Source organism: Branchiostoma belcheri, unplaced genomic scaffold, assembly GCF_001625305.1.
Source record: "Branchiostoma belcheri isolate BF01 breed outbred unplaced genomic scaffold, Haploidv18h27 scaffold155, whole genome shotgun sequence".
NCBI lineage: Eukaryota > Metazoa > Chordata > Leptocardii > Amphioxiformes > Branchiostomatidae > Branchiostoma > Branchiostoma belcheri.
This window is the reverse complement of record NW_017802991.1, coordinates 176,361-204,173: the sequence shown is the minus strand read 5'-3', so window position 1 is coordinate 204,173 and position 27,813 is coordinate 176,361. Positions and strand designations below refer to the sequence as shown.

General features: G+C 40.8%; 2 protein-coding genes across 9 annotated transcripts in view; both read right to left on the bottom strand.

Annotated features, from left to right (window-relative positions):
- The window catches only part of LOC109465640 (probable cation-transporting ATPase 13A3), a 40,115-nt gene extending 31,644 nt beyond the window's left edge, over positions 1–8,471 (bottom strand). Inside the window, exons 1-7 of one of the 7 annotated variants that reach the window (XM_019763019.1) lie at positions 8,030–8,471; positions 6,212–6,314; positions 5,162–5,335; positions 4,581–4,666; positions 3,911–4,010; positions 2,885–2,961; positions 1,588–1,665 (exon numbers count right to left, since the gene is read on the bottom strand). In XM_019763019.1, coding sequence (XP_019618578.1) covers positions 1,588–1,665; positions 2,885–2,961; positions 3,911–4,010; positions 4,581–4,666; positions 5,162–5,335; positions 6,212–6,268 — 572 coding nt within the window. In that variant the 5' untranslated portion in view covers positions 6,269–6,314; positions 8,030–8,471. The remainder of the gene's footprint in view (positions 1–1,587; positions 1,666–2,884; positions 2,962–3,910; positions 4,011–4,580; positions 4,667–5,161; positions 5,336–6,211; positions 6,315–8,029) is intronic. The other 6 variants (XM_019763018.1, XM_019763017.1, XM_019763016.1 and 3 more) reach the window with 6 other exon arrangements.
- Positions 8,472–11,676: 3,205 nt separating this feature from the next.
- Positions 11,677–18,226, bottom strand: LOC109465650 (trypsin-3-like). Of its 2 annotated transcripts, XM_019763031.1 has the most exons (10): positions 18,096–18,226; positions 17,164–17,289; positions 16,447–16,569; positions 15,718–15,830; positions 15,310–15,416; positions 14,791–14,913; positions 14,219–14,352; positions 12,669–12,814; positions 11,752–11,956; positions 11,683–11,707 (listed from the first exon to the last, which is right to left on the bottom strand). In XM_019763031.1, exons 3-9 carry the CDS (start codon positions 16,469–16,471, stop codon positions 11,795–11,797), a joined length of 810 nt encoding a protein of 269 aa, XP_019618590.1. In that variant the 5' UTR covers positions 16,472–16,569; positions 17,164–17,289; positions 18,096–18,226; the 3' UTR covers positions 11,683–11,707; positions 11,752–11,794. The 2 variants fall into 2 exon arrangements, with proteins under 2 accessions (XP_019618589.1, XP_019618590.1); XM_019763030.1 differs by having other exon boundaries at positions 11,677–11,956.
- Between the last annotated feature and the right edge of the window lie 9,587 nt (positions 18,227–27,813).

The following is a 27,813-nucleotide window of genomic DNA, read 5'->3' as shown; positions in this document are numbered from 1 at the left end:
TTTGTGTGAGTGTGGTGGGGGGGGGGTGTATAATAGGTGAACCAATGTGTGACTGTAATTTATATTATACCGAATGACTTTTCCTAAAGCGAGACGAAAAGCCACTGATTTGGCGATGTGTATTGTGTTGTCTGGCTTGGACATACATGCTACAAATATCTATTGTTACATTTCCGGTGAAACAAATGCATTCTTTCTCTTTATGTTTCTCATTCTTGTTGTTCTGGTATTCTACAAGCTACATTTAAAATTCAGCATCATGGTATCTTCAGAATTTACAGTTTTTGTGTCACTTGAAGTTTTTTTTTCCAAACGAGAATAGCACATAGTTTCATACCCTGTATGAGTATGTAAACCAGTATGGCTTTTCAAACCATTTCAGATATATAACAGGCCAAGAACAGACACAAGTACCAAGTAAATTTTCAACAAGTACCAAGTAAATTTGGTTGCAACAATAAGCTTCGGAAAACCTCCTATCTTGGTCGCGATGTACAGAATCCTCCAAATGTCTAAACAAGACATAACATGGCGTCCCCACGCGTAGTTTGCCTGCATTGTGTCATTTTACCAGATTAAAGGACAAAGGAATGTTTGACAATTGAATCATGACTGAGCTTTTTGGGCGCAAAAGTAGGGTGTTTGTAATTTACAAGAATTATCAGCGTCAATGTTGGTTATGGGTTTCATTTCTCTCATGAGAAATCAAGATACAATCTTTCATTGTTTAGTTTGTTTAACAGTATTGGTCTAGTTACAGAACATTGCTACTAATAACTGTGACTTTTATTAAACTGCATCTTTTGCGAATCAAAGAGACTGGAAATGCCTAGGTTTATATATAACGCATACGGTCCTGACCTTGATACAAGAAGATAAGAATGGCCTTGTATATACTCAGTTTACTAGTATTCCCCATAACCGTCTAGTTTGAAAAAAGTCTCTTATGTTACAATGTTACAACATTTCCTGCTTTTTCAAACTTTTCAGTATTACATACTAGTATCAGAGCTCTGAAAGATGTGTTACTTCATATTACTTTCAAATTGACTTTTTTACCAAGTAATTTTCTTTTACATGTAACTGGGAGAGTAGAACTGACCGAAGTCAATGGCTTGGGAAGGAGGTGTGAAATTAGGCAGTAAGCAAATGCAAAACACGGGGCGGGACAGTGGGGTGCAATTATCGCCTGGCCTGCTGCATATTCAAGCCTTTTCCCTAGCACTTTGCTCATTGTAATATTAAAGTAGGTCATTATAATAGTATAATGAGGGTTTCCTAGGGGTGCTGTGGACCAGGCCTTACGGTACCAGAGTATCTTCCCGATACTATTTTGTTTATTTTCAAATGTTTTACGGTTAGCCCAAAATTGTAAACCGATACTTTTTCGAACGCCCCTAGCAATGGGAAAGACTACCGCAGTAACAAATCGCCGTGTGTAGTGTCTTATTGCACAGTGGAGAAGGGAGTTGCCTGTAGTCTTTTTACCGGCTGTGTTTGCAATTGTGAGCAAGGCATTAGGGATCACTGACTGACTTTTTATCAATACATAAATAGCAGCTCAGGTTCTACTTATTGGTTACTAACCGGTTTTCTTGATCCGGGGAAGACAATCCCTGCCGCAATGTGTAGAATAATGAACATGGCATCCCCGAGTCCAAACCCCTGTCAGAAAACATAAAATGCACTACAGTTTGTTGAGAGAAAATCTGACAAATTCAAAGAAGGAAAGACTAATAACAACATGCACAGAAAATCTTACGCCAATCACACAGAAAGTATTACAAGCTGACTGGTCTCATGACCACTTGCATCCTTCCCCAAACCATGGTTGGGAGAAGGTTGGGAGCAAGGTCAGCTGTGACAGCGAGGTTGTGGATGGGAAGTTGGGCCATGGTTGGGGACTGATTGGCTGGTGGTTGGGGGTAGGTCAGCAGTGGTTAGGGGGGGGGGGGAGTTAGGGGTCGAAATTGAGCACGAGTGTACAGAAAGTGCAAAATGGAACTATTTGATTTTAAAAATCATTAGCAAAATAAAACACAATAGATCCCAAAATAGCACAAGGAAACAAAGCCATGGAAACCATTCAGTGTAGCTATAGTTCTATTGTGTAATGCAGATATGGCATCAAGTCAATCAGAGCTTAGATTCTATCGTTGCTGCGCTACATGTCGGGACTCGCTTTAAAGGCAGTGGAAACGTTACATAAGTGCATGTGCTTGTGGAGAATTGTATCCGAAGTCAACCATAGGTAGGGTGGTATCAAAAGTTTCATTGCTCAGCCAGATTCACAAACCATGGTGCAAACAGGGTCCTAAACTCACTCATGTTGCAAATGTGAAATGTGAAAAATTAATGTGAAAATTCCCTAAAGCAGATAGATAAGCTGGACAGAAACACTAGGGCTGCATAACGGTCCAGGTGTGGACCGGGAAAATAGTAACGGTCCAGTTCGAAAAAACCAAAACGTCAGTGGACCGTTTTTTGGGACCGGAACAAAAATTAATACTTGATCACTACACACAAGGAGGCCTGTCAGGAAAATGAACATCCAGCGTTAAAATACAGAGTTCAGTAAGTGTGGGTCACTATGGGTCACTAAGAGGGTGACTGAGAACTAGTGAGAAGTGAGATAGGAAACCTAGTTATATCATCCATGGTTATATTATTGATGTTCTTTGAAAGATACAGGACAAATTGTCAACACTTTATTCATGTTTCTGTCATTATTGAAGAATTTCATTAGAACATGTGACACGCGTGAATTTTCAGGTACACGGACCTGGACTTAAACCTCTGTACCTGTACCTGATGTTACGAAAAGGTACGCAGCCCTAAGAAACACTGTAAAGAAAAGGAAGGCTTAATAAGTAAACAACATTACCTGACTTTTTCAAAAGTTTGCTTCTCTGCGTTCCACACATACTTCAAACAGTGATGAATGAAGTAACGTGAGCTCTGCTGTAAAACAGGAAAAAGAACCCATCTTTAGAAAAGTTGACAGTGTGGCAATGTAATGGGGTTGCCGTGGTATACATGCAGCTGAGGGGGAAGATGACAATTATAGCAGGCTTGGCTACTGGTAAAGGCTTGGTTACTGTTTAAGACACGAAGTTAGAGTTAAATACCTACTAGAGAGTATGTATAGAGACAATTTGACTCCTAACTAAACCAAGCACAGACCAGCACCAAGAGACTACGTCTAGCAAGATGTTAGATAATATCAGTCAAGTCAAGATGTTAAACATTAGGACAACAACAACAAAGACCACATGATACCAATGACACTTAAGTGTGACGGTTCCTGAAAATAGGCTAACATTCTAGGTATTCAATGATCAAAGATGTTTGGACCAAAAATACACTCTTCAGATGTTTAATAGAGAACATCTAATCTTGCAAATTATCTTCCAGTTCTTGATTTCTGCCGTGAGTTAATCCAATTAAATTCTGCCAATGAGCATGACGGCCAATTCAGAACCTGGAACCACAGCTCATAAATAATAGCTATTGTTTGCTTTTGTTTGCTTCTTAAATAAACGTGTTTTACGAGCGATAGTGCCAGGTTCTGAACCAGCCGCCATGCTCACTGTGATGTCATGAAGTCAATTGCATAAATTGGCGGCAGATATCAAGAACTGGGAGGATTATTTGCAAGATTCTACACCCCCTAACATCAGAATAGTGTAGTTTTGGTCCAAGTCTATTTGTTCATTGAATAATAGCTATCATGTTTGACTATTGTCAAGTACTGTAACAGTTTCATTTCAGTGTTCTTGGTGTCATATGGTCTAAATTGTGCTGGCCACAAATATCCAGAAGCACACACGCACACACAAACACACACACACGCACACACACACACACGCACACACACACACATGTACACACACACACACACATTTCTTACGTCATCAGACTGCCCTCCCCCCTGGATGATAGGTTTGTCAGGACTGCTGTCTACTGACAGAGTGGGCAGGTCCTGTAGCTGGTGTGTGTCACCATCACATCTGCAGGAACAACATCAAACAACTTACAAACAAACTTTGGCTTCATTTTCCAAGGGTAAAAACTGTAGGAAAGGGTTAGTCATTGGCAGTCCAGTCTTGGAAGACTACTTCTTTAGGAAAGGGTACAGGCTGGATAATATGTAGGTCAGATTATGATAAAGTTGTGTTACATTGGCATTCCTGTGAAGATGTCAATATTAGTGATTAGAAGATGTCAATAATAGTTCATGCTTATAACGCCTTTCTGACAAGTCTCCAATATATGTCACTGATGAAAGGTAGTGGATGCTATATATAGCTACCTGAAACATCTGACCATTTCGAAAATCATATCCAGTTGATTGAGTAACGGTTTTTTTTTTTTGGTGTATCACCTGGATGTCTAACCTTCACCAACAGATGTCAAGACAGTTGCATTTTGTTGTTATTGGTGTCATGTAGTCTTCAAACTTACTAGTAACACAATCATGTAACGTTACATGTAGCTAGCAGGGATGTGAGGGTACATTATTGTGTAGCCCTCAGGCTGTGATAAAGAGACACTTGACCAATAATTTGCATCATACATACCTAGTTTCTAACAGTGAGATCTGGTGATGCATGCTGCCCTTGGTTTCAATGTTGACCCTCTCCTTACTCCAAGTCCGGTAGTCATCCTGAAAAACAAAGAACAAAACACAAAAAATCATTGTGTGGTAGTACATGTATATCATCAGCGGCATCAGCAGCCATTAAGTCCCCTTACAGGGTAATATGCATATGCAGCCTTTCGTTAGCTTGATACAACAACATGGGGCGCATCACTGAATCACCAACTTCCAGACAATCTCACCGGGGCATGCCCCTACTCTTTATTTTTCAAAAGGTGTGGTGGGCTCTTTAATGTTCCTGGGGTGTGGCTCTACCCAAACACAGGACCTCCATGGAATGTTCTATCTGAGGGATGTCCCTAACCAAAGCTAGATACTCATTTTCACCTGAGTGAAGTGAGAAAAGTCATGTACAGCACCTTTACCAAGGGCACAACAACAGGTCTAGAGTCGGCAGGTTTTTCTAGGGTTGGTCAGGAAACAGTAAACACAACTTTTTCCTAGGCCTAACTGTAACAAAAGCATGTTTAAAACCTTTTGCGTATAAGTACTTGATCTCACCATTGTTCGTAACAGCACCACATCAGCCTCCCCAGGTGCACATGATGTAAACTGTGCCCACACAAACCACTCTGGCCTCCAGTAGAACACCAGGAACAGAAGTCCCAGGGTGCACAGGGCAAACACAGCTGTGACTGAAGTCTTCACCTTATCCCTCTTAAACCCATGGCACTCCTGGTGGATGAAAAAAACACAATATGAGCATTGGATATCATTGCAGTTACCCCTCTTCAACCACCATTTCTTAAATTAAATTATGTCATTCCAACTCCTTCTTAAACCAAGTACCACAGACAGAAAGTACAGACTTTTGTACAAAATAGTAACAGTACAAATTGACAAAACAGAGATAGAGAATATCAATAAACACTAGGACTATACTAATAAACAATAGGAGCTAACATTTGCTTAAACATACACAAATCTATAACCATTTTGTAATCATACATATAACGTTACATGGAAACGATAACTTCGTTATCACAGTGAGATGTTGGAATTGTACAATGAGGTGGTTATTGCACCTGACCAGGGATTATATCACCATAAACACTGAGGATAAGGCAGGGTATTAACTTTATTATCATATAGCCTACTGACACATTTATTTGACAAAAATTCCTTAATAAAATTCCTCCATTGCTGAAAAAAACTCTCACATTCTATGTTACGTGAAACCATGGATGGCATTGGCAGAAAAACAGATCATCTAGGCAATCATCTGCAGTGACCACGTGACATGTGAAACAGTACCACTTTTATTTTAGTGAGGGTGTCAAAACTATGTTTAGTCTTTTTGTGTTTAAAACCATTTATATCTTTTTTATACATTATTGAAAAAACTACAATACATTCTTAATAGATGAATACTACAAGACTCAACACTACTGCCCTGTCCCGTTTAGTGGTTAGGTCCAAAAAGTGGTCGGTTACTAGTATTCTAATAACCGACCACTTTTGAGTTTACGGCCTGATTACCAATGGCAAATGGAGCCTTCTAATTGGTCGACGCCTTCTGGCTATATGATAATAATAATTGATAACTTATACCAGTTCATCCTCCTGCCCTTTGTTGATGTAATGGAACTGTTCTTCACGAGTTGCCATTTCACTGCCGTCAACTTGGCTGGTCCATATATACCAAGGCTACAACCTGAAATAAATGGTACGACATGGAAACTGTGAGTATGTTTTCCGTGGTATTCCGTGGTGTATACATAACAATTTGAAAAGGATCTAATTTGCATGACTAATGGGAAATTCTATAAATCTGCTGCACAAATATGACAAATCAAACTTGTGATGTGTACTTGAGAATCATGTCTTCAATCTTCCACTTCACTTCCAAATGCCGCAAGTATGAAATTCCTGCCACTATGGAAATATAGTTACTGTATCTCCTTAGTGGGGTCATGTGGCGTAACAGCACTGTGCATTCAGCTCAGAACCAAGAGGTCCCAGGTTTGAATCCTGCCATGTCACCAACCTTGTGTCCTTGGGAAAGGCACCTCGCACGACTTTCCTCACTTCGGTCAGGTGTTAATTAATGATCATTATGAATCGTGATTGTGGGCATTAAAAGAAGAACCAAAACCTTACTAATTATGCAAATTTTTGCATAACGTTTATCTGTCAATGCACCAATCTTTTTTTTCTCAATTACATCATCACCTGTTTGAATAGTCCTGTCATGGAAAGGCAGCACCAGGTTATAAAATTTCCACATTGATTATGCAAATTAGATCCTGATTTGCATAGTTATCATCTAGATATGTTATAACACTGGTAGCTATAACACGTCTGATAAAGACAAAAAATCCTGACAATCCATCATCATCATCATCTAACATCCTCCGAAGAGGTGGAGCATACAAAGTTTGATCTCCAGAACAGTTTGTCATTCATCGCAGAGATCAGTTCCTGGCCTTCCAAGCCTATTTCAGTTTCTAAGATTTTTAAGTGTTATGTTTGGACGTCCAACTCTTCTCTTTGTATCAGGGTTCCAAAGTAGAAGCCTACTGGCTGGTTCTTCACCACGTATAACATGACCAGCCAAGCTTGACAATCCATCAACCCGAAAATTATCATAAAATGGCTAACATGAGAGCAGCACTGACAGTGAGGTGAGTGTGAGACTGAGGAGGCATGTACTAGTAGCCTTCTTCGCAGTCTTGTTGGGCGACGGTGTTTTTTTTTTTTGTTTTTTTTTGTGAGCGACGCGACTAATATGCTGTGGAGGGACGATTTTGCTGCTGAGGGAGTTTTGCTGTGGAGAGAAGGTTTCGCACTCCAACAAGTCTGCTTCCAGTCGGCAACCAAAAAGGGAAAAACTCCCTAGGCAGCAAAATCGTCCCTCCGTGGCATATTAACAATAATAATAATGAAATACCTTTATTGTACATTCAAGGTAGGTACAGGTCAAGATATAACAGACAGACACATAACAAATGTAACGTTAACTTTATATATTACTCGCATCGCTCATAGGAAAAAAAAATGCTGACACCAACATGCAACAAGTCTGCAAAGGAGCCTAGGAGGCATGGAGGTGCAGGCAGAAATTGGCACATGCGATCATCTAGCCTCTACCAGGCTTCGGGGTGCGAGTTGGTCTGCCACTCTCCAGTGGTGCAACTCCCCTGGCATGTTATACATGATATCATGGAGTTACAACTCCATCAATGATATACATGCATATATTTTATAATAGCCAATAGCATTAACGTTTCCAGCCCCCTCCCAAAGCCTGGTAGAGGCTACCAATCATCCACGTGACAGAGACAACAAGAACAACATTATCATGCCTTTATTAATATATACGCCCTCCAATGAAACACAAAAACCATTCCTAACATACTAGTACTGTACTTTTCGGGATCGCGAGCTCTGACAACGTGCGCTGCAACCTTTGACCTTTCCCGTGAAACGGCTTCAGTACCTTGAACCTTGGACCCGTGATGGCATCAGCTATAAACTAGTCCGCCCTGTTGAGACTGGAACCAAAACTGTTTCACCACAAACGGGGTTCTCTGTTCAGCATCAGACTGAGTCCCGTGTCTCTGTGGCTGTGTTGTTGTTACACGTTATTGTTGTTGAGCCCTTACACTCATCTGCACAAGGGGACAACAAGGATCACTGCTGATCAACCCCCTCAGCGGTCGGACTGCTCCCGGGCTCCCCTGCATGCGCGTTGCTATGAGTCATGTGCTACGAATGCCCACAGGGCAGGAGAAGAAAGTGGCGCTAAAATCATTTTCAGGGAAGCGAGTGTGGGAGCTCCGGCATACACATAGGATGGTACCCAGGCTAACCTGGATATAGATGAAATGAAAAGGGGATCAAGGCCCTCGGATAATAATGAAGGGGAGTCAGAAAGTAGAAAATCCAAGCTCTTCAACCCCCCTCCAAATTTTTTTTGGAACAGCCCAATGGTCTAGTTGCGGAGTTAGAGTTGCGGATCTACTACAACAGAGATATGCAATGGTCTACTAAGTACAGATGGAATTAACATTATTACCTTCGCCAAGAAGGTTATGTTTTCGTTGGCGTTCGTGTGTCTGTGTGTGTGTGTGTGTGTGTGTGTGTGTCAGCACGATAACTCAAGAAGGCTTAGATGGATTGTCTTGATATTTGGTAGGTGGATAGGTCTTCATGAGACGTGGAACTGATTAAATTGTGGACCCCCTAGCGGCTTGTTATGGTACTGCAGCTGAACTTCCGGTTTTGATATCTCGTGATGTAGACATGCTAGGGTGACGAAATTGGGGTGGTAGGTAGCTCTTGTACTGGGAAAGAAGTGGCATGAGTTTGGGCCCTCTAGCGGCTTGCTCTGGAACTGCAGGGGCGTTAGTTGAAAAATGTTTAAAGGCGGATAACTGAAGAACCGATTGATGAGTCGTCATGATTTTTGGCATGTAGGTAGCTGAAGTGATGCTTAACATGATAATATTATAATTATTCAAATGTTAATGTAATTTGCATAATTAATGAGGAAATTCTATAAATCAGCTGCATTCCATGATAGGACTATTCAAGCTTGTGACATATGTAATTAAGAGCGGCAGAAATACAGGCAGATATCGATTATGCAAATGAAGACTTAATTTGCATAATTAATTAGAAAATGTTATACTTACATAGTGGTAACTGCCTGGAATTTCATACTTGGGATATTTGAAAGTTATGTGAAGGTGAACATAATCAAACATAACTTATTCAAAGACTCATTTGCATAATTTATGAGGAAATGCTATAATGCCATTCTTTGATAAGATGAGACTGTCTTCTGGTGTAGAATATGATCAACAGATATAATTGATGCAATATAGGATCCTATTTGCACAATCAGGGGGATTAATCAATAATTTCTTAGTCATAAATGCTAACATCATTTGGCGAAGGTATGAGATCGTGGAACTCTAGTATTCAATCTACAACGGAGCTAACTATAACTAACCTGATCCTCGGTCTCGACTGAATTCAAACGAACCCTATCGTAGTACTAAGCTGCTCTCACCAGCTACCGTTGGCTATAAAGGATCTAAACTGTCTAATCAGCACTACGTCATAGGCCAGGCCTGTTACACATGATGTAAATAAAAAACCAAAACGCTCGTATCCTTAAAATCAACCAGTATGGGCTGTGCCGAAGTTGTAATGCCGGGCTGTAGATCTTTCCTCTAATGTTGAACCATGGAGCTTTCATCACGTCCTTGGTTAAACCTAAGCAAGATACACTTTTTGAACAAGAGTTCCGAGATCTCATACCTCTATGAAATATGGGCTTGACATGTAAATGTAAAGTTCTTCTTTAATTATGCCAATGAACCCTACATTAACATAATAAATGCATCGTGATGTTAACTTTTGATCAGCTTACACATGTCCCAAGTATGAAATTCCCATCATTTACCACTAAGGAGTCATAGAACTTTCAGATTGATTATGCAAATTAGGTCCGTAGTTGCATAATTGGTATCTGGTTATCTTCCACCTGCCATAGATTATAAACATTACATGTATCAAAGTACCATGATGTAAAACACTGGAATTACTCAATTTCCTCATTATTTATGCAAATGTAGTTATATTATTTTACATGTAATTTTATATATATCATGCTGACTACAAATGTGCGGAAACACAGACACACAGAGTCACAGACACACACACAGACAGACACACCAAAAACAATACCTCTATTTTTCGAGGAGGTAAACATCTTCTTGCGCCGCCGGCGTACGGCCGCGCCACGGACAATGTAATTTCCAAGCAGATTCGGTGGGACCAGGAGACTTCATGTTAACGTTGGCGGCCTGTATCCCCATGGCGTTGGATACAGGCGGCAAATAGTGGATGTAGGCAGCACATTACGTCCCCATGCCGCACCGAATCTGCTTGGAGATTACGGCCGCGGACAATACAATATTACGGACAATACCACAAAACTGCAGCTAGTTACACATGTTGCGTTCGCTGACTTTATGTGTGTGCATAATGTAACATTTTTTTGTTTAAACTTTCAGTTGGCTTTACCATTCTCGCGCGCGGGTGCCAACAACGTGCTGGGGTCATTGTATTAGACTGTGTAGACAACTTTATTTAAAACCAAGCAGTCATCGGCAAATAACCTCCCATTTGAATCGAAGTGATCTAGCAGGTCGTCAAACTAATATAAGCAAAATATCCTTCTACCCATCCTTTCCTAATAAAGGTATAACGCTAAATCGTAGGCAAGACCATCCTGGGGTAAACATATTGCATTTGCTTGCAAATGTTACCTTTCTAGTGTTAATTTTATTTCCTTTTATTTTATTCTCTTTCTGCATAAATAAAGCTAATACAATGTAACAATTTGTGTCTTTTTGTGGTGTCAGACATAATTTTACCACCACAAACTGTACTTTCTATTGTTTAACACTTACTGACTACCGCGACACACTCACTCAGTCGCTCTCATTCACTTACTCGCTCTCTCCCTCCCTCCATCACTCAGTATCACTCACTCTGCTTATCTGTGTTCACACACACACATCCTATATTGCAGCAAGGGCAATTTTGTTCATGGCTATGAGAGTAAGTAACACTTGTAGCATGGGGCGACCTCTAGCGGCCAGTATGTGTATCACTGTTATTCAAAACCAGGAGCCAGTAGAAACAGATAAAAACCCACTGGCCGGGATTCGAACCCACGACCAAACCCGGGCGCCACTCCACACGCGGACACTCTGACTGCTCGGCCGAAAAGGTCTAGACCCCTTTGCCGGATCTGCTGGTGGCGCCTATAAACCCCCACTGTTACACTTCCCTCGGCCGCCAAGTATTATAAATAGTAACGAAGGTTTCCTGAAGTTGGGAGCAGTATGACCAGATTAAGGGCACGCCTACCTTTCTATACGTGTCAGAACGAGTTTGAGTTAAATGTGAGTCAAATGTGCATCCCGAACATACACCCGGTTGGCTAACTGTACTCTCTAGCAGACCAACTCCCCTGACATGTTATCGCTCTATTTGGCCATATTATATGTCGGTGTGACAGGGCTAAAGATTCGCCACGTTACATGTTACTGAATAAGCTGCTTAAGAGCTAGATTCGTCACGTTAGATGTTACTGAACCGGCTGCTATGCTCAGTCTAGTTGGTCGCCATCTTGTTGTTGATCCAGCTGACGAACTGAGTGACGCGGGTGTAGATGCCGGGCCTGTACGCCTGCGCACAGCCGTATCCCCAGGACACGATTCCGTCCAGGGTCCACTTCCCGCTGTAGTTACAGACCAGAGGGCCGCCGGAGTCACCCTGAAACACACAGTATCCAACATTTAATACCAAATGCAATTTCAGGTCTGTAGGGGTAGACATCCAGGTAATATTGAAGATACCCCAAACCCAGTTACTGAAGCGACAATCCAGTTGTCATATACATCATGGCCTTGCAACCATCCCTCAACAAAGACGGGGGACTCCATGAACTTTCTACATTGTGGATCCTAATAATGTCAAAGTCAAACTAGAAAGGTAACATTTGCAAAGCAAAGGCATAATGTTTGCCTTTACCTGGTCTAACACAACAGACTGCTGCACTGTTAATTCTTACTCAAAGTAAAATACCGTCATTTGTATGATGAACAGACCCTCCAACTCAGTTACTGCAGGTCAATGACTTTATTTGTTTGGAACGGAAGAAGAAGATGAAACTGACCAAAAACAACATGTTTCCTTCTGCGAGGGTAAACATAAGAAAGGTAACTCACCTGACAGGCGTCCTTGCCGCCCTGGTCGTACCTGGCACAGATCATCTTCCCTCAACAGAGACGGGGGGCGCTATAAACTTTTAAATTGTGGATCCTAAGAAAGTCAAAGTCGTAAAAACTGAGCTCACCTGGCAGGCGTCCTTGCCGCCTTGGTCGTACCTGGTACAGATCATCTTCCCTCAACAGAGACGGAGGGCGCCATAATCTTTCTAGATTATGGATCCTAAGAAAGTCAAAGTCAAAGAAAGGGAACCCACCTGGCAGGTATCCTTGCCGCCCTGATCGTACCCGGCGCAGATCATCTTGTCGGTGATAGCTCCGTTCATGTACTGGGCGCTGTTACACTTGTTCCACTCCATGATGGGCACGGTGACCTGCATCAGGTAGGTAGACGCTCCGGAGCCTAGAGGGGAGAAATAAACTTACGATCAATGATGTGGAACGGGTAAGACTAAGACTTGAGTAGCATTTACCAGGCTTCGGGAAGTGGCTAGATAGAGTGACCGACGAGAAAGACAGATAACATGCCAGGGGAGTTGGTACGTGCTGACAGAACATTTTGCCGCTCCCGAAGCGTGTGTGAGTGTTAGGGGATAGTGTTCAGCACCAAGGACAGGGATGTATGTCTGTGGCAGTGTTAGCGGATAATGTTCAGCACCAAGGACAGGGATGTGGCAGTGTTAGGGGATAGTGTTCAGAACCAAGGACAGGAATGTATGTCTGTGGCAGTGTTAGCGGATAATGTTCAGCACCCAGGACAGGGATGTGGCAGTGTTAGTGGATAGTGTTCAGCACCAAGGACAGGGATGTATGTCAGTGTCAGTGTTAGCGGATAATGTTCAGCACCAAGGACAGGGATGTATGTCAGTGTCAGTGTTAGCGGATAATGTTCAGCACCAAGGACAGGGATGTATGTCAGTGTCAGTGTTAGCGGATAATGTTCAGCACCAAGGACAGGGATGTATGTCAGTGTCAGTGTTAGCGGATAATGTTCAGCACCAAGGACAGGGATGTGGCAGTGTTAGTGGATATTGTTCAGCACCAAGGACAGGGATGTATGTCAGTGTCAGTGTTAGCGGATAATGTTCAGCACCAAGGACAGGGATGTATGTCAGTGCCAGTGTTAGCGGATAATGTTCAGCACCAAGGACAGGGATGTATGTCAGTGTTAGCGGATAATGTTCAGCACCAAGGACAGGGATGTATGTCAGCGTTAGCGGATAATGTTCAGCACCAAGGACAGGGATGTATGTCAGTGTTAGCGGATAATGTTCAGCACCAAGGACAGGGATGTATGTCAGTGTCAGTGTTAGCGGATAATGTTCAGCACCAAGGACAGGGATGTATGTCAGTGTCAGTGTTAGTGTTAGCGGATAATGTTCAGCACCAAGGACAGGGATGTATGTCAGTGTCAGTGTTAGCGGATAATGTTCAGCACCAAGGACAGGGATGTATGTCAGTGTCAGTGTTAGCGGATAATGTTCAGCACCAAGGACAGGGATGTATGTCTGTGGCAGTGTTAGCGGATAATGTTCAGCACCAAGGACAGGGATGCGTTTGTCAGTGTTAGCGGATAATGTTCAGCACCAAAGACAGGGATGTTTGTGTGTTTGTGTGTGTGCGTGCGTGCTTGCGTGCGTGCGTGTGCGTGCGTGCGTGCGTGTGCGTGCGTGCGTGCGTGCGTGCGTGCGTGTGCGTGCGTGCGTGCGTGTGTGTGTGTGTGTGTGTGTGTCAGTGTTATCGGATAGTGTTCAGCACCAAGGACATGGACGTTAAGTTTAAACTTAGGAAAGCCACTATTCCGTACCAGTATCTCCCCATCCGGTAGTAACACAGGGGGTGTCAGCAGGTACGTCCTGGGTAGGCAGGCAGATCGGGCTGACGTAGTTGTTGTACTGGGCGTTTCCGCTGAGCTTCATCAGAGCAACATCGTTATTCATCCTGGGAAGGAGAAAAAGTGGATGTAATCAATACATGCTTTGAAAACCCTCAGTGAAAATAGTGGGAAGAGATAACTTGGCTCAGGTACGGTTTAGGACCCAGTAGAACATTTACTAGTCTGTAGACACTTCAGTGGAGAAAGTCTCACTGTGCAATACAACTACGGTAGTTCCTATAGCTGGACAATGATATCTAGTCCCTTATGAGAGAACTTGTCTTTTATATTGTAGCATTTTATGATTGCACATGTATGTATTCATTTTTCTGGCTCTCCAATGAGGATTCAACTTACTGCATTAATATGAGTCATACTTCTCGTGTTGAATGAATGAGTGAATGAACGAACGAATGGATAGATGAATGAATGAATGGATGGATGAATCAATGAATGAATGAATGAATGAATGAATGAATGAATGATCGAACGGATTTACTTACTGCCTAGAGTCAAAGTTCTCATGTATGATGACCCTGACGACGTTGAAGTCCTGCTGGGTGGAGTCTGTGGTGGTTCTGCGGTGGGAGCCCAGGGACACACGCCACGAGCTGGGGTTGCTCTGTCTGTGGAAAACATAAGATAACAGAACACTGGATTAACGAGCTAAAGTCTAAACCTACAGGCGGCAGAATCTTCAATCTGTTGATTGCGGCTGCATGCCTCAAACGAAGGAAGGAGTAGTACGGATTTTTTATTTTAAATGGTGTTGCTCTAGCCTCCTTGGCAGACATTAGGGCGGCGGCGTTGATTTTGGGGGGGGGGCGACGCGAGTTATGCCGCGGAGGGACTGCTCTGCCACCGAGGGAGTTTGCCGGTGAAAGCTTCTCTCCCCGGTAGAAATTGGCCAGAAAGACAGATAACAAAGCCAGCAAAGTTCTTTTTGGCTGATTTCTACTCTTTCCAGCCTGGTAGAGGCTATGTGTAACCCACATCACTCTAGCTAAAGCAGGCGGCCTTACCCGTCGACACAGTGAGCGGCGGTGACGATCCAGTTGGGCGCGATGATTTGTCCTCCGCAGACGTGACCGCCGCACAGCTTCAGGCTGGCCTGCCACGGCCAGGAGCCCTGTGTAGAGAAAAGAACAGGCATATAAGTAGGTAAACATATCAAAGAATGTTTAGACCTTAGAACAAATAGTATAATTTGATTCATCTATTGTCTTGTAAGTTGGTCAATTTTGTTGTACCCACGTATCTGTCTGTATGTTCTTCATGTATATGGTGACAGGCTAGGAGTCTAAATCCCTCCTACTATAAAATTGCAACATTATGTAACCCAACACCAGTTACCATGGTGAAAGACGTCTGGTTCAGGTCATTGGTCTTTTGTGTTTTCCTTCGGTAAACATAAATACACTATACCACACCTGCACGGCCTGCACACCGCCCACCACGCGCACGTTCTGAGGGGCGATGGCCGGCTCTCCACAGTCCCCGTCAAAGGACGTGATGGGCACGGTGGGGTCGGTGGTGCCGCCGCCTGCATTAAAGGGAACACAGATAATGATTTATTTGCAACTTTTGGGAGACGACTACAATTAACCAATTGTCGGCGAAGCAGATAGCCAACCTTGCTAGCGACAAGGGGAGGGGAAATGGAATGCTCTTGCAGTCGCATGCGTTGCAGCCGACCGATGATGATGATGATTCATTAAAATGTATCAAGAGATATACAGTCAGGACTGCCCAACTAGCCGGAGACCATTACGAATTAACAGGCTACTCGTCATAACTGGACAATTTACAATATAAAACAAGAACGATTACAATTCAGATACATTAACAGAGATAACAGAGAAGTTGCTCTGAAAACTAAGACGACCCTGACAAGCTAATTGCAGGTATCTGACCTGAACAACAGGCGTTTGCTATATTTATAATATCAAGACGATTCGTAACATAAGAACAGTCACAATTCAGATGCAAAAACAGGGGTATCAAAATGCTATTCTTAATACGGAGACGGTCTGTGTTACTATCCTATTAGCCTACCTACATGTAAAAGCTATCTGAACTAGAACTGGCAAGAACACATTACCGTCAAGATTACAACACTATATTAACGCGTTGTTACACTAGGACGTACGCTCACGTACCTCCACAGTTCTGTTCATCAGACATATCCCCACAGTCGTTGTCTCCATCGCAGATCCAGGCAGAGTCGATACAGTACTGGCCGTTAGCGCAAAAGAAATGCACGCCTTGCTGGCAGGTTCCACCTGGTAACAAAACAAGGAAAACGCTGATAATCATGCAATTCAGTTGCATCTTCTAGCATATATAAGACACCAAAGTAGTAGCGTGCGTAGTCTAGTGATACTCTGGACGGCTGTTTTTGCTCACCAGGCATGCACGCTGATACTCCGCAGGGTGGTCCACTTTTCACTGAACTTGTCGAAAAGAACTAGGGGAATTTCCCTGGTACGTCAATGAACCAGTAAACACTGTAAATACTTTTAGTAGCGGCTGTCGTCTCTGACACTTCTCAAAAATAGCTTTCCAGTGAGCTAACGCCGATTCGTGATCACTATCATTTTTAATACCAGGAGGATAAGGGCATTGTATGTCCTACTTCGACACACTATTCGTCCACTATTCATGCTCATATCATGAGCTTTCATATCATGAACCGTCCATCCATAGCTTCTTGAAATATCGTGCCTAATCACATACATACATACATACACACACGCAGACATACATACATACATACATACATACATACTACATACAGACAGACAGACAGACACACATACATACACATAACAAACAGAGAGCCAAGCAGTATAGCGGGAAAACACCGGTCCCTTTACCGCTGCAGCTGGCCTCGTCCGACCCGTCCGAGCAGTCGCGGTCTCCGTCGCACTCCCAGCTGGCGGGGATTCAGTTCCCGTTAGCGCACTGGAAATCTGAGGAGCTGCAGCTGAACAGCCACGCGTCTGGGCAGGGGGAGACAAGACAGACGTAAATCAAAGACACCTAAAACGATTTTCAAAACTGTTTTTCTTTCAATTAAAAAGGCAAGAGCGACTTAAGGCACCCAAGTGACTTAAGCGCTGGATTTTCAAAGTGTGTTTAACATCATCTTTATTGAGTCAAGGGAAACACTAAAAACGACACCGGAAAAACAAGAGGAAAGTCATTAAAACGACCAACAGTGATCAAGAGCGCAAGTTTAAAAGAAAAAAAAAGAAAGTTGTGAATCGGCCATCAACATTACACTTTTGGCATTGCACATGTAAGTTCGGCCCAGACGGGCATTCTCACACAGGGGTGTACCTAGCGCAATATATGTTCTTGTCATTTTCTTCATGAAGTAAGTCGAATCGATCCTAATTTGATAACATTTTGACATCTGTATCTATACCAGAATGTCACTGTTCGTTGCACTTGTAAAATGTGCTATTGGAATACTAGTATCTCTCTCTGATACTCTGAAACTATAACTGCGCGTTGCGTTCCACGTTTCCACTAAAATATATATTCTAGCTAACCTAGATCACGATATGTCTACTTTTTTTTACCGACTAAACTAGACAAGGCACTCATTGAAAGTTCAATCTTTTATACCAGAAAGCGAGAGGAAGTTGAAAGTACTTGTGTACTATGTCAATATGTGACCTGTCTTTAGCCCAGTGGGGCAAAATGTACAATAAAGGTCTTCATTCTTCTTCTTCTATAAACTCAAAATGTACCCTAAGGTTTTCTTTTAGATGTAAGAGGAAGATAATGCCAAAACGCTTACCTCCGCGCGCTGCCAGAGCAACAAGAAGAAGACACCAAATCATATCGTAGTACTTCTGTTAGGTTCTGAGTTGTGACGAAGTCTTTGGCAAAGTAGAGGAAGACAGAAGCCTTCCTCGCTATTTGTACCTGCGCCGACAAACCCGCGCTTAGTACGTAAGGCAAAACGGTTCCTTCCTGTTTGTATTAGTAGATAAGGAGTTGTCCGGTGTTGGTTTAAAAGTACCTGGCGCAACACGTCAGAACGCGGGAAGCCAATAGGTGTGTCGTTAATGGATCGGGCTTTTCTGGACGATTTTATCGTCTTTTATTTATTCTAACGTTCGTAGGAGGATGCGGGTCGCGGGTTCGGTTCATAAATTTCGTAACTGGTTGGTAAACATCTGTAAATAGAGTTACTCTCCAAGCAGAGGTTTGGGCTTATTTTTTGGCGTGTTTTCAACTTTTTATCGGGCGTTCTTTTTTTGTACTAGTACCAGTACAAAAAAAGAAAGCGTGTTTAAAACTATATTTTTAAATATAGTTTTAAACACGCTTTCTATCAAAAACCTGTAGTTTGATCTAAACTACGTCACGAAAAGCATGAAACCGTCAAAATGGAATTTTCTGCGTCATTTGTGGCTATTTCTGACGCACATTTCTGGGTTTACATCCGGCCCAGACATCACGTGCACATGATGAGGACAGCTCATGTGAAGTTCATGTGATTTGGTCTTGACGTCATATCTTATAACGTCACCATGAAGAAAGAATCATCAGTAAAAGAGGCCATTACAAGGTCAACGACCTTTCGAATTTGTTGATCGCCATAACGTCGCCGAATTTCAAACTCCCAGCGTATTCTCCTCCTGCAGTGCTACCCTGTAAATGCTGAGGTCACATTTCCGGGGTCACGGGGTCACGGGGCCCGGCCGGGCTGTATGTAAATTACGAAAAATTACCAATTTATATCTAGAATATGAGAAATGATGCCCATGATTATTATATTATTATAACTTTTCTGTGTTTTGTTGTCTTTTATATATATATATATCGTTCTCAAAAGCTGCCCGGCCGGGCCCCGTGTCTGAATTGTGACCTCAGCACAAGTTAGACTTGACTCGGTGACTTGTACCCTGGAGCCGAGGTACTAAGAGCACGGTCACATTTCCAAGCCGCGGCCCGGTCGGGTTGTTTGCGTGAACGAAAAATAAACAATGTGTATTAAGAGTATACACAAATAGTGCTCATGGTTAATTTTCTTTCTGTTCTTCATTCTGTTTTCATTCTGTTTTCCTGTCTTATATCATAAATTTCGTTCCAAACCACTGCCCGGCCGGGCCCCGAGTTGGGAAATGTGACCGCGCCTTAACCTGTATATATACTGACCCCTGTGACAGCCTTACATTGTGAACAATGTGATTATATGTATGCCGAACAACAAATAGAACCTTCGGTGGAAGTGCTGGCTGATTGAAGTCTGTTAGTTGCAGCTGTTTATCTTATCATTATCTTATTCGATAGTTGCCATGGTAACGGTTGAATGTCAGACGTAAATAAGAATGTGGTGTCCCACAGGGTTCGATACTAGTACCCCTACTTTTTTTATTTATATAAATGACCTCGAAAAAGCATCCTCAATTATATTCTTTATCCTATTTGCAGATGATTCAAATATTTTTCTTTCAAACTCGAATTTTGATACGCTAGTAAACCTGGTTAACGAAGAATTGAAAAAGGTTATATCGTGGTTTGAGGCAAATAAATTATCAGTCAATATTAAGAAGACATACTACCTTATTACCTTCGCCAAGAAGGTTATGTTTTCAGGGGCGTTCGTGTATGTGTGTGTGTGTGTGTGTGTGTGTGTGTGTGTCTGTCTGTCTGTCTGTCTGTCAACACGATAACTTGAGAAGGCCTTGATGGATTGTCTTGATACTTGGTAGATGGGTAGGTCTTGATGAGACCTCAAAATGATTAGATTTTGGACCCCCTAGCGGCTTGTTATGGTACTGCAGCTGAACTTCCTGTTTTGATATCTCAAGATCCAGACATGCTATGGTGATGAAATTTGGATGGCAGATAGCTCTTGTGCTGGGGAAGAAGTGACGTGAGTTGAGGTCCCCTAGCGGCTTGCTCTAGAACTGCAGGGGGGTTTAAAGGACAAATGTTTAAAAGAGGATAACTCAAGAACCGATTGATGGATCATCGTGATGTTTGGTATGTAGGTAGCTTAAGTGATGCTTGACATAATGATATTACAATTATGCGAATATTGATGTACTTTGCATAATTAATGAGGAAATTCTATAAATCAGCTGCATTCCATGATAGGAAGTTCAAGCTTGTAACATATGTTATTAAGAACGAGAGAAACACAGGCAAATATTGATTATGCAAATGAAGACTTAATTTGCATAATTAATGAGAAAATGTTATAATTGCGTAGTGGTAACTGCCTGGAATTTCATACTTGGGGTGTTTGAAAGTTAAGTGAAGGTGAACATAATTAAACATAACTTATTCAAATAAGGACCACATTTGCATAATTTATGAGAAAATGGCATTCTTTGTTAAGATAAGACTGTCTTTTGGTGGTATTTCATGCAATTGAGGATCCTATTTGCATAATCAGGGTGATTAGTATATTTCTTATTCATAAAGGCTAACATCATTTGGCGAAGGTATGAGGTCGTGGAACTCTAGTTTTCTGTAATAGAAATAAAACCTACAACAGAAGCGCCAAAATCTTTTTAAAAAGTGTGCCCCTTTCTCAAGAGAGTCAAGCCAAATTCTTAGGAATAATCATTGATGAACGATTGACCTGGAAATCACATATAACTATGTTAGGTAAAAAAAATTCAAAAACTATCGGTATTATTGGAAAACTTAAACATCTTCTTACTCAAAAAACCATTATTACCATATACAATAGCTTGATATACCCATATCTAACCTACGGGAATATAGTCTGGGGATGCGCCTACAAAACCACACTACAGCCCCTAGTATTACTCCAAAAAAGCCGGCGCCAGTTTCCACGCACATTCTGCACAAAACTTAAGATTTTGAATATTTTTGATATAAACAGACTTCACCTGATGCTATTTACGTTTAGATTCCTAAACTGTTCTCTTCCAGACACATTTAATGGTCTTTTAAATCTTAATTCCCATTTTCATACTTACCAAACTCGACAAAGTGCTCATATCCATATTCCCCTTGTAAGAACGTCATTAGCACAATCCTCCGTAAAATAGAAATGTGTCTCATTATATAGAACAGCCTTCAGACAAACATACGAACAACTTCCTCTTTTGTAACTTTTAAAAATACCCTGAAAGCCCATCTTATAAACCACCCCAGCCCCTTGTATTAGATTCCTATCTTCAGTTATTATTATTTTTTATGTACACTATTGTTTCATTATTGTTATTGTTTATTACCTTCGCCAAGAAGGTTATGTTTTCAGGGGCGTTCGTGTATGTGTCTGTCTGTCTGTCTGTCTGTAAACACGATAACTTGAGAAGGCCTTGATGGATTGTCTTGATACTTGGTAGGTGGGTAGGTCTTGATGAGACCTCAAAATGATTAGATTTTGGACCCCCTAGCGGCTTGTTATGGTACTGCAGCTGAACTTCCGGTTTTGATATCTCATGATCTAGACATGCTATGGCGATGAAATTTAGATGGTAGGTAGCTCTTGTGCTGGGGAAGAAGTGACGTGAGTTTAGGCCCCCTAGCGGCTTGCTCTGGAACTGCAGCGATATATTCTTGAAAATATTCAAAAAGGGATAACTCAAGAACCGGTTGACGGATCGTCGTGATTTTTGGTATGTAGCTAGCTTACGTGATGCTTAATATAATTATGTGACAATTATGCAAATATGGATGTAATTTGCATAATTTATGGGGGAAATTCTATAAATCAGCTGTATTCCATGATAGGACAATTAAAGCTTGTGACATTGGTAATTGACAACGAAAGAAACACAGGAAAATATTGATTATGTTAATAATGACCTAATTTGCATAATTAATGAGAAAATGTTATAATTATGTAATGATAACTGCCTGGAATTTCATACTTATGGTCTTTGAAAGTACAGTGAAGGTGAACATCATTAAACATAATGTATTCAAATCAGCACCTCATTTGCATAATTTATGAGGAAATGCTAGAATGGCATTGTTTGTTAATATAAGACTGTCTTTTGGTTGAGAATATGATAAACTGATATAATTCATGAAAATGAGGATCCTATTTGCACAAGCAGGGGGAATAATCTATCATTTGTCAGCCATAAAGATTAACATCATTTGGCGAAGGTATGAGATCGGGGAACTCTAGTTATTGTATCATTTTGCCCATGTTTGAATTATTTTGATAACAATTCCTTATGTATGTATGCATTATTTCAATTCAATTATGTTTACTTTTGGTTAGTACATAGAGGAGGGCTTAGCATAAGCTAAATAAGCTTTTTTTTCCTTCCTCCTGCACCTGTTTTATTACCTTTGCCAAGAAGGTTATGTTTTCAGGGGCGTTCGTGCATGTGTGTGTGTGTGTGTGTGTGTCTGTCTGTCTGTAAACACGATAACTTGAGAAGGCCTTGATGGATTATTTTGATACTTGGTAGGTGGGTAGGTCTTGATGAGACCTCAAAATGATTAGATTTTGGACCCCCTAGCGGCTTGTTATGGTACTGCAGCTGAACTTCCGGTTTTGATATCTCATGATCTAGACATGCTATGGTGATGAAATTTAGATGGTAGGTAGCTCTTGTGCTGGGGAAGAAGTGACGTGAGTTTAGGCCCCCTAGCGGCTTGCTCTGGAACTGCAGCGATATATTCTTGAAAATATTCAAAAGGGGATAACTCAAGAACCGGTTGACGGATCGTCGTGATTTTTGGTATGTAGGTAGCTTACGTGATGCTTAATATAATTATGTGACAATTATGCAAATATGGATGTAATTTGCATAATTTATGGGGAAATTCTATAAATCAGCTGTATTCCATGATAGGACAATTAAAGCTTGTGACATTGGTAATTGACAACGAAAGAAACACAGGAAAATATTGATTATGTTAATAATGACCTAATTTGCATAATTAATGAGAAAATTTTATAATTATGTAATGATAACTGCCTGGAATTTCATACTTGTGGTATTTGAAAGTTAAATTGAGGTGAACATCATTAAACATAATTTATTCAAATCAGGACCTCATTTGCATAATTTATGAGGAAATGCTAGAATGCATTGTTTGTTAGTATAAGACTGTTTTTTGGTTGAGATTATGATAAAATGATATAATTCATGAAAATTAGGTTCCTATTTCTTAAATCAGGGGGGAATAATCTAATGTATAATTTGTCAGTCATAAAGATTAACATCATTTGGCGAAGGTATGAGATCGGGGAACTCTAGTTTTGCCTATGTTTGAAATATTATGATAACAATTCCTTATGTATGTATGTATTATTTCATATCAATTTCATTTCATCTCAATTTATGTATACTACTGTTTCATTGTTACCTTCGCCAAGAAGGTTATGTTTTCAGAGGCGTTCGTGTGTGTGTGTGTGTGTGTGTGTGTGTGTGTGTGTGTGTGTGTCTGTCTGTCTGTAAACACGATAACTTGAGAAGGCCTTGATGGATTATTTTGATACTTGGTAGGTGGGTAGGTCTTGATGAGACCTCAAAATGATTAGATTTTGGGCCCCCTAGCGGCTTGTTATGGTACTGCAGCTGAACTTCTGGTTTTGATATCTCATGATCTAGACATGCTATGGTGATGAAATTTTGATGGTAGGTAGCTCTCGTACTGGGGAAGAAGTGGCGTGAGTTTGGGCCCCCTAGCAGCTTGCTCTGGAACTGCAGGGATATATTCTTTAAATTATTCAAAAGGGGATAACTCAAGAACCGTTTGACGGATCGTCGTGATTTTTGGTATGTAGGTAGCTTACGTGATGTTTAATATAATTATGTGACAATTATGCAAATATGAATGTTATTTACATAATTTATGGGGAAATTCTATAAATCAGCTGCATTCCATGATAGGACAATTGAAGCTTGTGACATTGGTAATTGACAACGAGAGAAACACAGGAAGATATTGATTATGTTAATAATGACTTAATTTGCATAATTAATGAGAAAGTTTTATAATTATGTAATGATAACTGCCTGGAATTTCATACTTGTGGTATTTGAAAGTTTAGTTGAGGTGAACATCATTAAACAGAATGTATTCAAATCAGGACCTCATTTGCATAATTTATGAGGAAATGCTAGAATGCATTGTTTGTTAATATAAGACTGTCTTTTGGTTGAGATTATGATAAAATGATATAATTCATGAAAATTAGGTTCCTATTTCTTAAAACAGGGGGGAATAATCTAATCTATAATTTGTCAGTCATAAAGATTAACATCATTTGGCGAAGGTATGAGATCGGGGAACTCTAGTTCATTATTAATTTATCATGTATATTTTTTTATTGCTGCTGTGCAAATAATAAACAAACAAAACAAACAAACTTCCAGGGCTCGACATTCAATTTTTTTGCCTTCATAATCTTGTTTTACTTTAAGGCCTCCATAGTCTGTGTCAATGAACAGATGTATGAGAGTTATTTACCCTGTAGTATTGGTCCAGTTTGCCTGGCCATGACGCGAAAGTTCATCGCCCTTAATACCGTCGCTTTTAGCTCTACATTCATCGGACCTTAATATGAACTTTGAATGACCTCGCATGGCGATATTATGCTGACAATCTGACAAACGTTATTCAAATTCCCACCTACTGTCGTGAAGATGTAAATATAACGTTACGTCATTGCTATTGACTTTGACTTTTTACCAAACTTTTTTATATTCCCACGCCCCCATCAGTTTTGGGGTTCTCAGATGATGTCATCCATATAATCAAATCAACATGGCCTTACACACAGTGGGCAGCGGTGACGACCCAGTCTTGCGCGAGAATCACCCCTCAACAAGGCTGCTCAATAGACCCTTCCGGATCGAACACAACAAACCCCCGACATGTTCTATTTCGAACACCTGTTCTATTTCGAACACTTAGCTTGTTCTATTTCGAACACCTCCGTCCAAATAGAACAGGGGATTCGATTCTGTAGGTTTGGCGGAATCTAGTTTTGTAGTTTGATTGAATGGAGGTTTCTTTTGAAGTCAGCCACATTTGCCGAAGTTGAATACAGCTCTAGTTTCATAAGATAAGACTGTCAGTGGGTGGAGAATATGGTCAATTGATATAATTCATGCAAATGAAACTCTGATAATTTGCTTAATCACCGTGAAAAGAAAGTATAATTAATTATGGGTTCACCACACCACGAAGTTATGATTTGCATAATTTATGACGAAATGCTAGAATGGCATTCTTTGTTAATATACGATAAGACTGTCTTTTGGTGAAGACACATACAATACACATACAATTCATGGAAATGAGGATCCTACTTGCATAATCGGGGAATAATCTATGTTAATTTGTCGGTCATAAAGATTAACATCATTTGGCGAAGGTAACGTTATGAGATCGTGGAACGCTAGTTGGTTACGTATATGCAAGCTAGAGACTAATTTTTAGGTTTCATACACAACTAGAGTTCCCCGATCTCATACCTTCGCCAAAGGATGTTAAACTTTATAACTGACAAATTATAGATTATTCCCCCCTGATTTAAGAAATAGCAACCTAATTTTCGTGAATTATATCATTTTATCATAATCTCAACCAAAAGACAGTCTTTATTAACATAATCAATATCTTCCTGTGTTTCTCTCGTTGTCAATTACCAATGTCACAAGCTTCAATTGTCCTATCATGGAATACAGCTGATTTATAGAATTTCCCCATTAATTATGCAAATTACATCCATATTTGCATAATTGTCACATAATTATATTAAGCATCACGTAAGCTACCTACATACCGAAAATTACGACGATCCGTCAACTGGTTCTTGAGTTATCCCTTTTGAATATTTTCAAGAATATATCCCTGCAGTTCCAGAGCAAGCCGCTAGGGGGCCCAAACTCACGTCACTTCTTCCCCATCACAAGAGCTATCTACCATCCAAATTTCATCACCATAGCATGTCTAGATCATAAGATATCAAAACTGGAAGTTCAGCTGCAGTACCATAACAAGCCGCTAGGGGGTCCAAAATCTAATCATTTTGAGGTCTCATCAAGACCTACCCACCTACCAAGTATCAAGACAATCCATCAAGGCCTTCTCAAGTTATCGTGTTTACAGACACACACACACACACACACACACATACACGAACGCCCCTGAAAACATAACCTTCTTGGCGAAGGTAACAAGAGTTCCACGATCCCATACCGTCACCAAGTCATGTTATAACGTTTTAAACTAGAAAGGCCAATATTTGCTTTGGAGCAAATACAGCGATGGGTTCACCACATTTTACGACATGGCAGGGAAAGAATGAGAAACACAAGGGAAAACAATGATTTACATTGATATAACTATAATATGAAGTAACATACAACTAAAACAACAGTTGGATAGCTATTCCCTACTTTATTGGTTAGGATTTTTAATTGCATAATGCAAACTGTTGATTTTCAAAATATAAAAAAAACGTTCATGCCCCGCATTCCAATGCTGGAGCAGAAAAGCTTGAAATACCTACCAAAACACTTGAATAAAGACATACTGTCAGTATGGAAATGCTCTGTGCAGGTGTTAATCAAGTTAAATCCCAACAGCCAATCAGCAAGAAATGCTCTGTGCAGGTGGAAATGCTCTGTGCAGGTGTTAATCAAGTTAAATCCCAACAGCCAATCAGCAAGAAGTATAGAGGAAAGCTGCATGCCTATTGGTTGATGCCCTGCATTCCATTGTGATGACTCATGCCCAGACGTGGTAAACACGGCACACTAACACAGTAATACATTTGCTATAACACAGCCAAAAAACTCAAATAAAACCATTCTAAAAGCCTGTATCACAAAAATTTAAAAAAAGCCTAGGGGTATTTGCCCACTGTACCTCCATACCAATTGTTAATAAGTTTAATAATGTTCACCTTGACTTAACTTTCAAATACCCTAAGTATGAAATTCCAGGCAGCTACCATTGCTGAATTACAACATCTTCTCATTAATTATGCAAATCAAGTCTTCATTTACATAATCAATGTCTGTTTCACTCGTTCTCAATTACATATGCCACAAGCTTGAATATTCCTATCATGTAATGCAACTGATTTATAGAATTTCCTCATAAATTATTCAAATTACATCCATTTGCATACTTGTCACATGATTGTGTCAGGCATACCAAAAACCATGACGATCCGTTAACCGGTTCTTGAGTTATCCTCTTTTGAATAACATTAAACAAACGCCCCTGCAGTTCCAGAGCAAACTTACGTCACTTCTCCAGCACAAGAGCTACCTATCATCGAAACATCAAAACCGAAAGTTCAGCTGCAGTACCATAAGAAGCCACTAATGGCCCCAAAATCTAATCGTTTCTAGGTCTTATCATGACCTACCCATCTACCAAATATTCAGTCAATCTATTTAAGTCTTCTTTACAGACATACACACACAAGCGCGCGCGCCCCTGAAAACATAACCTTCTTGGGGAAGGTAACAATATCATACCTTGTCCATGCCAAATGATAAGTATTTCACCAGTGTGTTGCATGTTACTATTTAGGAGCC